The sequence below is a fragment of the Salvelinus sp. IW2-2015 genome, linkage group LG4q.1:29 (assembly GCF_002910315.2).
Source record: "Salvelinus sp. IW2-2015 linkage group LG4q.1:29, ASM291031v2, whole genome shotgun sequence".
In the NCBI taxonomy this organism is placed as follows: Eukaryota; Metazoa; Chordata; class Actinopteri; order Salmoniformes; family Salmonidae; genus Salvelinus; species Salvelinus sp. IW2-2015.
The window spans coordinates 3220591-3233495 of record NC_036842.1 but is presented as its reverse complement, the minus strand read 5'-3'; the positions used below and the strand labels follow the sequence as shown (position 1 = coordinate 3233495).

At 42.7% G+C, this 12905-nt stretch overlaps 2 protein-coding genes across 2 annotated transcripts in view; one reads left to right on the top strand and one right to left on the bottom strand.

Annotated features, from left to right (window-relative positions):
• The window catches only part of LOC111961251 (E3 ubiquitin-protein ligase UHRF2), a 254746-nt gene that overhangs the window by 15292 nt on the left and 226549 nt on the right, over window positions 1-12905 (top strand). The gene's annotated exons all lie outside the window — the stretch shown is intronic.
• The window catches only part of plgrkt (plasminogen receptor, C-terminal lysine transmembrane protein), a 28348-nt gene that overhangs the window by 3249 nt on the left and 12194 nt on the right, over window positions 1-12905 (bottom strand). Inside the window, exon 3 of the mRNA XM_023983384.2 lies at window positions 6468-6598. Within this exon, the coding sequence (XP_023839152.1) occupies window positions 6468-6598 (131 nt within the window). The remainder of the gene's footprint in view (window positions 1-6467; window positions 6599-12905) is intronic.

Genomic DNA, 12905 nt, shown 5'->3' with positions numbered 1-12905 from the left:
TTTAGACTACTATCCATGGACTCCTTAAAAATCAGTGTCAGTTATGGGCTTAGTGTGTTAAGTTAAAACCAGGGCTCGAATTGAGAGGGTATGTGAGGGTATTGTGGCTTTTGTTCAAGAAAATGGCTAAAAACATAGGCCTAACCCTTGTTAGCTTAAGATTTAGAAAAAAACATTTATGGACCTGATTATATAAAGTGATCTATAACACTTTAGTCCGCAATGCTAGAAGCAAGCTGCAAAATGCCAGACGTGACTCCGATGCATATGGGATATCTTTGGTTTGACATTCAGAGGCTGCGCAGCAACCTTTTATAGCCGAGGAGACAAAAAATGTACTTTGCTTTGGAAGTAATGTGTGATTTAGTCACTATCAATTGATGTTCAACATTTCAACAGGCTATTAAACAACATAATAAACTCTAAATCAGTCAGGAGCAAGCCAGGTAGCCAAATTATTTAGGCTATATTATTATTTTGAGGCTATTGCCTGCCATTTAAGAAAGAAATTGTGAAGCATTTGTGACACACTACAGCACGTGTCAAACTCATTCCACAGAGTGTCTGCGCGTTTTCGCTCCACTAGGTCACTAATTAGTAAGGAACTCCCCTCACCTGGTTGTCTAAGTCTTAATTAATTGGGGGAAAAAACCCACAGACAACCAGCCCTCGGTGGAATGAGTTTGACACCCCTGCACTACAGGCTAGAAGGAACGCTCAGCATTTCGACAACACATCGACAGCAGCACTTTAACAACATGCCAAAATTTCACAAAATTATTACTTAGAATCAAATAATAATGAAGTGAAAAATGCCTTACTAGGCTATACAGTGCCTTTTTGAATTCACTTTTAGAAACACAAGTTTGGACAGTCTTTGGTTTGAGGATCATGCGGTGAGCTATGCATGCCTAGTTTGTTAATTTAGCCTAGCAGATGCTCTTATATTTCCATGCCCTTATCACAGTCAACACAAATCTATTTTGCAACAACAATATCATGGAATAAAATCGATTATTTAAAAAAGGATAGTTTCCCAAATGAAAAAAAGTTACAAGCGCATATAGGCCTACCGGATTAAATGTGGCCGCTATGTTAAAAAAAAGAGGCCTTTTTCACGAATTCATTGATAATCAGATACTTGAGTTGTAACTGGTTCTGTTGCGCAACATCTTTACAGTTGATAGACAACTTTAGCACTGTTCCAATCTTAAGACTATCCTCATTTTTAACAATTGCCTGTATAGAAATCTCCAGTGTTGTAGCATGCGCTCATTCGTTGTCATGCTCTGTTGTGGTATTAAAAAAGAGTCTGCTTGCTTCTAGTCACGTAAAATGACCTAGAATTGCATGAAATACGTTTATAAAAAATAAAAAAATTATTTGGACTGCAAATAAGATAGATTCATGCAGTGCTTATATTATAATGGAGGTGTTTTCACCCCTGCCTTTGTCCGCGGTGGTCTGCGAATCCACAACCTTCTGGCTACTTGTAATGCTTACTAAACTGCATATCTAAGGCTCTGATCTGTCCTAGGAGTGAGGGTAGGCATGCTCTCGGCCATCCACGTTATGTTTTATTATTATTTTGGGTACAGGGGAGGGTCACTTTTTTTTTTTTTCTTCCAAGCATTTAGGGAGGGTAAGATTCTTCAAATAGCCACCCTTTGCCTTGGGAAACTTTTTGCACACTCTTGGCATTCTCTCAACCAGCTTCACCTGGAATGCTTTTCCAACAGTCTTGAAGGAGTTCCAACATTTGCTGAGCAATTGATGGCTACTTTTCCTTCACTCTGCGGTCCGACTTATCCCAAACCATCTCAATTTGGTTGAGGTCGGGGGATTGTGGAGGCCAGGTCATCTGATGCAGCACTCCATCACTCTCCTTCTTGGTCAAATAGCCCTTACACAGTCTGGAGGTGTGTTGGATCATTGTCCTGTTGAAAACAAATGATAGTCCCACTAAGCGCAAACCACTTGGGATGGCGTATCGCTGCAGAATGCTGTGGTAGCCATGCTGGTTAAATGGGCCTTGAATTCTAAATTAAAAAATGTAACTATTTCTTGATCTGTATTGTAGGTTAAGGGCTTGTACAGTTGAAGTCGGAAGTTTACATACACCTTAGCCAAATACATTTAAACTCAGTTTTTCACAATTCCTGACATTTAATCCTAGTAAGAATTCCCTGTCTTAGGTCAGCTAGGATCACCACTTTATTTTAAGAATGTGAAATGTCAGAATAATAGTAGAGAGAACGATTTATTTGAGCTTTTATTTCTTCCATCACATTGCCAGTGGGTCAGAAGTTTACATACACTCAATTAGTATTTGGTAGCATTGCTTTTAAATTGTTTAACTTGGGTCAAACATTTCGGGTAGCTTTCCACAACCTTTCCACAATAAGTTGGGTGAATTTTGACCCATTCCTCCTGACAGATGGTGTAACCGAGTCAGGTTTGTAGGCCTCCTTGCCCGCACACGCTTTTTCAGTTCTGCCCACAAATTTTCTATAGGATTGAGGTCAGGGCTTTGTGATGGCCACTCCAATACCTTGACTTGGTTGTCCTTAAGCCATTTTGCCACGACTTTGAAGTATGCTTGTGGTCATTGTCTATTTGGAAGACCCATTTGCGACCAAGCTTTAACTTCCTGACTGATGTCTTGAGATGTTGCTTCAATATATCCACATAATTTTCTGCCTCATGATGCCATCTATTTTGTTTACTGCACCAGTCCCTCCTGCAGCAAAGCACCCCCACAACATGATGCTGCCACCCCTGTGCTTCACGGTTGGGATGGTGTTCTTCGGCTTGCAAGCTTCCCCCTTTTTCCTCCAAACATAACGATGGTCATTGTGGCCAAACAATTCCATTTTTGTTTCATCAGACCAGAGGACATTTCTCCAAAAAGTATGATCTTTGTCCCCATGTGCAGTTGCAAACCGTAGTCTGGCTTTTTTATTGCGGTTTTGGAACATGGCTTCTTCCTTGCTGAGCGGCCTTTCAGGTTATGTAAATATAGGACTCATTTTACTGTGGATATAGATACTCTTGTACCTGTTTCCTCCATTATCTTCACAAGGTCCTTTGCTGTTGTTCTGGGATTGATTTGCACTTCTCGCACCAAAGTACGTTCATCTCTAGGAGAAAGAACGCGTCTCCTTTCTGAGCGGTATGATGGCTGCGTGGTCCCATGGTGTTTATACTTGCGTACTATTGTTTGTACAAATGAACGTGGTACCTTCAGGCGCTTGAAAATTGCTCCCAAAGATGAACCAGACTTGTGGAGGTCTACAATTTTTTTTCTGAGGTCTTGGCTGATTTCCTTCGATTTTCCCATGATGTCAAGCAAAGAGGCACTGAGTTTGAAAGTAGGCCTTGAAATAGATCCACAGGTACTTTTGACTCAAATGATGTCACTCACCCTATCAGAAGCTTCTAAAGCCATGACATAATTTTCAGGAATTTTCCAAGCTGTTTAAAGGCACAGTCAACTTAGTGTATGTAAACTTCTGACCCACTGGAATTGTGATACAGTGAATTATAAGTGAAATAATCTGTCTGTAAACAATTGTTGGAAAAATTACCTGTGTCCAAAGTAGATTACCAAAGTAAAGAAAAATTACCAAAGTAGATGTCCTAACCAACTTGCCAAAACTATAGTTTGTTAACAAGAAATGTGGAGTTGTTGAAAAACGAGTTTTAATGACTCCAACCTAAGTGTATGTAAACTTCCGACTTCAACTGTATATTTGGATCATTATCACTGTCATCACTAACATAGCTAACGATAGATACCCTAAACAGCACTTCATGATGACAAAAAGTAATTTAGTTCCGTTACCTGCTTTCTTGGATACAGGAACAATAGTGGCCATCTTGAAGCATGTGGGGACAGCAGACTAGGATAGGGAGATTGAATATGTCCGTAAACACTCCAGCCAGCTGGTCTCTGAGGAAGCGGCTAGGGATGCCGTCTGGGCCGGCAGCCTTGCGAGGGTTAACACGCTTAAATGTCTCACTCACGTCGGCCACGGAGAAAGAGAGCCCACAGTCCTTGGCAGCAGGCCGTGTCGGTGGCATTCTGTTATCCTCAAAGCGGGCGAAGGTGTTTAGCTTGTCTGGAAGCAAGACGTCGGTGTCCGCGATGTGGCTGGTTTTCCCTTCGTAGTCTATGATTATCTGTAGACCCTGTTACATACGTCTCGTGTCTGAGCCGTTGAATTGCGACTCGACTTTGACTCTATACTGACATTTTGCCTGTTTGATTGCCTTACGGAGGGAATAACTACTGTTTGTATTCGGCCATATTCCCAGTCACCTTGCCATGGTTAAATGTGGTGGTTCGTGCTTTCAGTTTTGCTCGAATGCTGCCATCTATCCACAGTTTCTGGTTCGGTTTTAATAGTCACAGTGGGTACAACATCCCCTATACACTTCCTGATGGTATCAGTGTATTCGTCAATGTTATTCTCAGAGGCTACCCGGAACATTTCTCAGTCCGCGTTATCAAAACAATCATCAAGCATGGATTCCGATTGGTCAGACCAGTGTTGAACAGTCCTTAGCACAGGTACTTCCGGTTTGAGTTTATGCCTATAAGGAAGGGAGGAGCAAAATGGAGTCGTAATCAGATTTGCCGGGGGGAGCGCCTTGTAGGCATCCCGGAAGATGGAGTAGCAGTGGTCCAAAGTTTAAGTAGCGCGAGTACTACAGTCAATGTGTTGATAGAACTTCGGTAGCATTTTCCTCTTATTTGCTTTGTTAAAATCCCCAGCTACAATAAATGTTGCCTCAGAATTTGTGGTTTCCAGTTTGCATGAAGTCCAGTGAAGTTCGAAGGCCGCCGTGGTATCGGCTTGAGGGGGAATATACACGGCTGCGACTATAACCAAACCTCTTGGGAGGTGATACGGTCAGCATTTGATTGAGGTATTCTACAGTAGGTTGGGTGAACAAAAGGACTTGACTTCCTGTATGTTATCACAATCACACCATGAGTAGTTAATCATGAAACATACACCCCCGCCCTTCTTCTTTCCGGAGAGATATTTATTCCTGTCTGTACGATTAACTAAGAACCCAACTGGCTGTACTGACTCAGACAGTATATCCCGAGAGAGCCTTGTTTCTGTGAAACAGAGTATGTTACAATCCCTGATGTCTCTCTAGAAGGAAATCCTCACCCTGAGCTCGTCAATTTTATTATCCAGAGAACATTAGCGAGTAATATACTCGGAAGCGGTGGATGATGTGTGCACCTCCTGAGTCGGACTGGAAGTTTACTCCTAATACCTCTTCTCCGCCGACGGTGTTTTGGGTCAGCCTCTGGAATCAGTTAAATTGCCCTGGGGGATACGAACAAAGGATCCGATTCGGGAAAGTCGTATTCCTGGTCGTATTGCTGGTGAGTTACCGCCACTCTGATATCCAAAAGTTCTTCCAGGCTGTATGTAATAACACAAAAAAAAAATCTGGGCTAATAATGTAAGAAATAATATATATTAAAAAAAAAATACTGCAAAGTTGCCTAGGGGCTAGAAGTACGGCTGCCCTATCTATCGCCGCCATTTTCTCAAACCACTAGATGTTAATTTTTGCAACGATGGGGCACACAGTTTAGCTTACATTATCAAAACTGGCCACGGCTTAAAGCCTGCATGCACACAAACTCACTTCCTTGACAACAGCTCTGCTCTGTGGAGCGCTAGAAGTATGAATGTACTGACTTCTGCAGTGGCCGCATTGCAATAAATGCTGTACGGCCACTGCAGACGTCAGATTGACGATGCAAAGCCTTGTATGTTGATGGATGGCCAAAGAGAGATCAACAAATACTTAGAACAATCATTGATATGCTCGGAAACAAATTATATTGCTTTACACAACATTATGGTCGGTATTGTATATGACGTGTGTGTTTTGACAAAGAACATATCGCCCCATCTAAATCAACCTGCATGTGAATAACAGGTCATGAACTGCATACAAGACAACCTTCACACTGCTGTAAATAAAACAGTGATGTTGCTTTAAAGGCCACTGCACTTCACATCATTCAGTTACCCTCTGACCCTTTAGATCAGTGAGCCTCTCACACCTAACATGTGGGAAATGCAGTCACTCAGGTCTGAAAGCTGTGGCAGCAGTAGTGGGCCTTTGTACATTTCTGAGAATCAAACCATCTGTTAACATTTCATTTGAACTGTACATCATAATATGACATAACAAAAGTAGTAAGTCAAGATATCATTTGTCATGTCATGCTTATGCCAATAGTATGACACTGACGTACAGTTAAAATAAAGTGTTACCCCGTCTTTTCAGCTTTCATGTCAGCTTAAAACAAATATTTATGAATCGAAATGGCATCATCCATGTCCTATCTATAACTATTGAAGAACAGACTTAATGTGAACAAACATGTTGTAGGCCTACTGGCCTAGTTAACACCACGGAGAACCCACCCGATGGTGAGGCCTAGTGCGGCCAGGCTGAAGAAGGTGCCGTAGTATTTGAGGAACTCCCTGGACCAGGCTATCTGCATGGCCATCTGTCTCTCTCTCATCTGATTCTGCATCAGGATCTGTCTCTCCATCTGGGGTCGGGCAGGAAGGTCAGAAACACACTCCGTCAGAGCTAAGAGCGGGCAAAACTGGTTGCAATGACATCATTATGACATGACACAAAATACGTTTTGTTAAGCAGCAGAACTGAGCAGGCAAAACTGGCTGCATTATGACGTAAAAGGACGTTTTGCAGCAGCAGAAAGCCAAATTACAACCCAAAATATGTCTGGTTGCTAAGAATACATATTTTTGGATGTCATTTGGTTTTCTGCTGCTACAAAACTTTGATCTCAAGGTACAGACCCTGTAAATGAATAGACTATAGCTGATGTATACATCTCTTCAGCACAGATCTCAGAGTTATGTTCAAACTGTTGTATCAAGAGAGGAGAATGTGCATGAATGAAAGGAATAAAGAAAGGCATGGAGAAACATTTATGCACACTGTGGCTCTACTGGTGTAGCTATACCTATGGGGGATTGTGCCTCCCTGACAATAGACGTAATAACAGTAGGATAGCTAGGGGTAAGAGTTAGTTGAGAGAGGTGGGGTATTGGTGGGGGTCAGAGAAAGATGGAGAAGAATTGATAATCTAGTGACGTAGGACTGGGAGAGTGGAGAGCCTGTGGCAACCACATCCTGGCTTGAACTGTGGAGTCACTCACCACCACCAGTCATACGTTTGAAAGTAATTATCATCGGCATCATAATTGAATTATGAGACGGGACCATACAGTGCATTCGGAAAGTATTCAGACCCCTTGACTTTTTCCATATTTTGTTACCTTACAGCCTTATTCTAAAATAGATTTTTATGCCCTCATCAATCTACACACAATAAGCTATAATAACAAAGCAAAAACAGGTTATATTTGTGTGCAAATTTATAAAAAATTTACAACTGAAATATCACATTTACATAAGTATTCAGACCCTTTACTCAGTACTTTGTTTGAAGCACCTTTGGCAGCGACTACAGCCTCGAGTCTTCTTGTGTATGATGCTACAAGCTTGGCACACCTGTATTTGGGGAGTTTCTCCCATTCTTCTCTGCAGATCCTCTCAAGCTCTGCCAGGTTGGATGGTTGGGGAGCGTCGCTGCATAGCTATTTTCCGTTCACTACAGAGATGTTCAATCGGGTTCAAGTCCGGGCTCTGGCTGGGCCACTCAAGGACATTCAGAGACTTGCCCCAAAGTCAATCCTGCATTGTCTTGGCTGTGTGCTTAGGATTGTTGTCCTGTTGGAAGGTGAACCTTTGCCCCAGTCTGAGGTCCTGAGTGCACTGGAGCAGGTTTTCATCAAGGATCTCTCTGTACTTTGCTCCATTCATCTTTCCCTCAATCTTTAGTCTCCCAGTCTCTGCCACTGAAAAACATCACCACAGCATGTCACCACCATTCTTAACCATAGGGATGGTGCCAGGTTTCCTCCAGATGTAACGCTTGACATTCAGGCCAAAGAGTTCAATCTTGGTTTCATCAGACCAGAGGATCTTGTTTCTCATGGTCAGAGTCCTTTAGGTGCTTTTTGGTAAACTCCAAGCGGGCTGTAGTGCCTTTTACTCGATTGCTCAGTATGGCCGGGCGGCCAGCTCTAGGAAGAGTCTTGGTGGTTCCAAACTTCTAAAATTTAAGAATGATGGGAGGCCACTGTGTTCTTGGGGACCTTCAATGCTGCAGAAATGTGTTGGTACCCTTCCCCAGATCTGTGCCTTGAAACAATCCTGTCTCGGAGCTCTACGGACAATTCCTTCGACCTCATGGCTTGGTTTTTGCTCTGACATGCACTGTCAACTGTGGGGCCTTATAGACAAGTGTGTGCGCCTTTCTAAATCATGTCCATGGAAACAGGATGCACCGGAGCTCAATTTCGAGTTCCATAGCAAAATATCGGAATACTTATGTAAATAAGGTATTTTTTTTATTATTATTTTTTATACATTTGCAAAATAAAATCTAAAAACCTGTTTTCGCTTCGTCATTACGGGGTATTGTGTGTAGATTGATGAGGGAAAAAATACATGTAATCCATTTCAGAATAAGGCTGTAACGTAACAAAATGTGGAAAAAGGGAAGGGGTCTTATTACTTTCCGAATGCATTGTATGTATCTTGCCCATGATGTAGGCCTATTTACTGTATCAGAGTAATTGACCTCACAATAAGCCAGATTCGAGTAACACATTGTGGTGCTGAAACTTGATGCCGCAGCCACGGAACAATCAATTGGAAATGGACAGTTCATGGATATGATAAAGGCTCTGAGACACATTCAGAGTGGATGAGAAAGCTTGCTATTTTGTCTTGTCACCTGTGTGAATATTAAAACAGACAACACATTGTTACAAAATGGCTGTTAATATCACAGTTGGCCTTTAAACACATTCTTCTCACATCCTTTGATGTGGGGAAACAAATGGGGAGAAAAAATATACACACATTTCCTAGACCCAAAATGCTCCTTTTTTAGTTGAGTCAGCGACAATTAAGATTTTACTGTGTAATTCACAACACATCGACTTCATTTTCTCCTCATATTGAAAAAAAATGGAGACTACCTTTTGATAATCTACTATAATATAGAACAAACCTACTCTGTAGCAGTAAGGTCTGGTATAATGTAGTAGAACAAACCTACTCTGTAGCAGTAAGGTCTGGTATAATGTAGTAGAACAAACCTACTCTGTAGCAGTAAGGTCTGGTATAATGTAGTAGAACAAACCTACTCTGTAGCAGTAAAGTCTGTGTTCTGAGACATACCGTCACACTTTTATTGCAAGGTGAACCCTCTGTTGGGTCAAGTAGGCTTTTTGTCTATGCTCTTTCCTGTTTTCTGCAAAGACAGTCACAATCCTCTACGGCCGCCATTATCATTAGGAGGAGAGAATTACAGAATTAATGGCGTTTTGTATGACAGCTCTTTATTTCCTAAAAGTCATGTGTCAAAAGATGAAACGTCCTTTATGAAATATGTAGATACTGCAGATTGTGAGGCTGGTGGTTGATTAGGTTGGAAAAGACCAAAAAAATCAAATGGCATTCAACTATGCATAGAGTGCCTTGAGAAATTATTCATACATCTGGATTAAATTGATTAAATCAATATTTGTTTCTTCTCACCCATCTGCACACAATACCCCATGACAAAGTGAAGACATATTTTTTAGAAATGTTTGCAAATGTATTGAAAATTAAATACAGAAATATGTCATTTAGTTGTTTTCACACCCCTGAGTCAATACATGTTAGTATAACCTTTGGCAGCAATTGGTGAGTCCTTCTGGGTAAGTCTCTAAGAGCTTTGCACACCTGGATTGTACAATAGTTGCACATGATTATTTTAAAAATCTTTCAAGCTCTGTCAAGTTGGTTGTTGATCATTGATAGACAGACATTTTCAACCAGATTTAAGGCAACTGTAACTAGGTCACTCAGGAACATTCAATGTAATCCTGGTAAGCAACTCCATTGTATATTTGGCCTTGAGTTTTAGGTTATTGTCCTGCTGAAAGGTGAATTTGTCTCCCAGTATCTCTTGGAAAGCAGACTGAAGCAGGTTTTACTCTCAAATTTTGCCTGTGGTTAGCTCAAATCTGTTTCTTTTTATTATCAAAAAACTCCCAAGTCCATGCCGATGACAAGCATACCCATAACATGATGCAGTCACTACCATGCTTGAAAATATGAAGAGTGGTACTCAGTGATGTGTTGTGTTTGCCCCAAACACACAGCTTTATAGACAAGCACTCATGCTATTTTGTTTTTTTCCCGCGTTGTTCGTAACTTGTTTTGTTGCTGCTACCGTCTTCTATGACCTAAAAGAGCTTCTAAACATCAGAACTCCGTTCTGCTAGCTAACGTTCAATCGCTAGAAAATAAATGAGACGAACTGAAAGCACGTATATCCTACCAACGGGACATTCAAAACGGTAACATTTTATGCTTCACCGAGTCGTGGATGAACGACATTAAGAACATAGAGCTGGCGGGTTATACACTATCGGCAAGACAGAACAGCAGCCTCTAGTAAGACACGGGGCAGGGGGCCTATGCATTTATGTAAACAGTTGGTGCACGATATCTGAGGAAGTCTCAAAGTTTTGCTCGCCTGAGGTGGAGTATCTTATGATATGCCGCAGACCTCACTATTTACCCTGAGTTTATATCCGTTTTTTTTGTAGCTGTCTATATACCACCACAGAGCGAGGTTGGAACTAAAACCGCTAAATGAGCTGTATTCCGCCATAAGAAAACAGGAAAACGCTCATCCAGAGGCGGCGTTCATAGTAGCCGGTGACATTAATAAAGGGAAACTTAAATCAGTTTTACCGAATTTCTATCAACATGTTAAATGTGCAACCAGAGGTAAAAAAACTACATCTAGACCACATCTACTCCACACAGAGACGCATTCAAAGCTCTCCCTCGCACTCCATTTGGCAAATCTTACCATAACTCTATCCTCCTGATTCCTGCTTACAAGCCAAAATTAAAGAAGGAAGCACCAGTGACTCGGTCTACCAAAAAGTGGTCAGATGAAACAGATGCTAAACTACAGGACTGTTTTGCTAGCACAGACTGGAATATGTTCCGTGATTGGCATTGAGGAGGACACCACATCAGTCACTGGCTTTATCAATTAGTGCATCGAGGACGTTGTCCTCACAGTGACTGTACGTACATACCCCAAACAGAAGCCATGGATTACAGGCAACATTCGCACTGAGCTAAAGGGTAGAACTGCCGCTTTCAAAGAGCGGGACTCTAACCCGGAAGCTTATAAGAAATCCCGCTATGCCCGCCGACGAACCATCAAACAGGCAAAGCATCAATACAGGACTAAGATCGAATCGTACTACACCGGCTCTGATGCTCGTCGGATGTGGCAGGGCTTGCAAACTATTACAGACTACAAAGGGAAGCACAGCTGAGAGCTGCCCAGTGACACAAGCCTAACAGACAAGCTAAATAACTTCTATGCTCGCTTCGAGGAAAGTTACACTGAAACATGCATGAGAGCATCAACTGTTCCGGATGACTGTGATCATGCTCTCCTCAGCCGATGTGAGTATGACCTTTAAACAGGTCAACATTCACAAGGCCGTTGGGCCAGACGGGTTACCAGGACGTGTACTCCGAGCATGCGCTGACCAACTGGCAAGTGTCTTCACTGACATTTTCAACCTCTCCCTGTCTGAGTCTGTAATACCAACATGTTTCAAGCAGATCACCATAGTCCCTGTGCCCAAGAACACTAAGGTAACCTGCCTAAATGACTACCGACCCGTAGCACTCACATCTGTAGTCATGAAATGCTTTGAAAGGCTGGTCATGGCTCACATCAACACCATTATCTTAGAAACCCTAGACCCACTCCAATTTGCATACCGCCCTAACAGATCCACAGAAGATGCAGTTTCTATTGCACTCCACACTGTCCTTTTCCACCTGGACAAAAGGAACACCTACGTGAGAATGCTGTTCAATGACTACAGCTCAGCGTTCCAACACCATAGTGCCCTAAAAACTCATCACTAAGCTAAGGACCCTGGGACTAAACAGCTCCCTCTGCAACTGAATCCTAGACGTCCTGATGGGCTGCCCCCAGGTGGTAAGGGTAGGTAACAACACATCTGCCACACTGATCCTCAACACAGGGACCCCTCAGGGGTGCGTGCTCAGTCACCTCCTGCAATCCCTGTTCACTCATGACTGCACGGCCAGGCACAACTCCAACACCATCATTAAGTTTGCTGATGACACAACAGTGGTAGGCCTGATCACTGACAACAATGAGACAGCCTATAGGGAGGAGGTCAGAGACCTGACCATGTGTTGCAAGAACAACAACCTCTCCCTCAACGTGATCAAGACAAAGGAGATGATTGTGGACTACAGGAAAACAGGACCGAGCACACCCCATTCTCATCGATGGGGCTGTAGTGGAGCAGGTTGAGAGCTTCAAGTTCCTTGGCGTCCACATCAACAACAAACTAACATGGTTCAAGCACACCAAGAGAGTCGTGAAGAGGGCATGACAAAACCCATTCCCCCTCAGGAGACTGAAAAGATTTGGCATGGGTCCTCAGATCCTGCCTGACGGGTTGCATCCCTGCCTGGTATGGCAACTGCTCGGCTTCTGACCGCAAGGCACTACAGAAGGTAATGCGTATGGCCAAGTACATCACCGGGGCCAAGCTTCCTGCCATCCAGGACCTCTATACCAGGCGGTGTCAGAGGAAGGCCCTAAAAATCGTCAAAGACTCCAGCCACCCTAGTCATAGACTATTCTCTCCGCTACCGCACGGCTAGCGGTACCGGAGCGCCATGTCTAG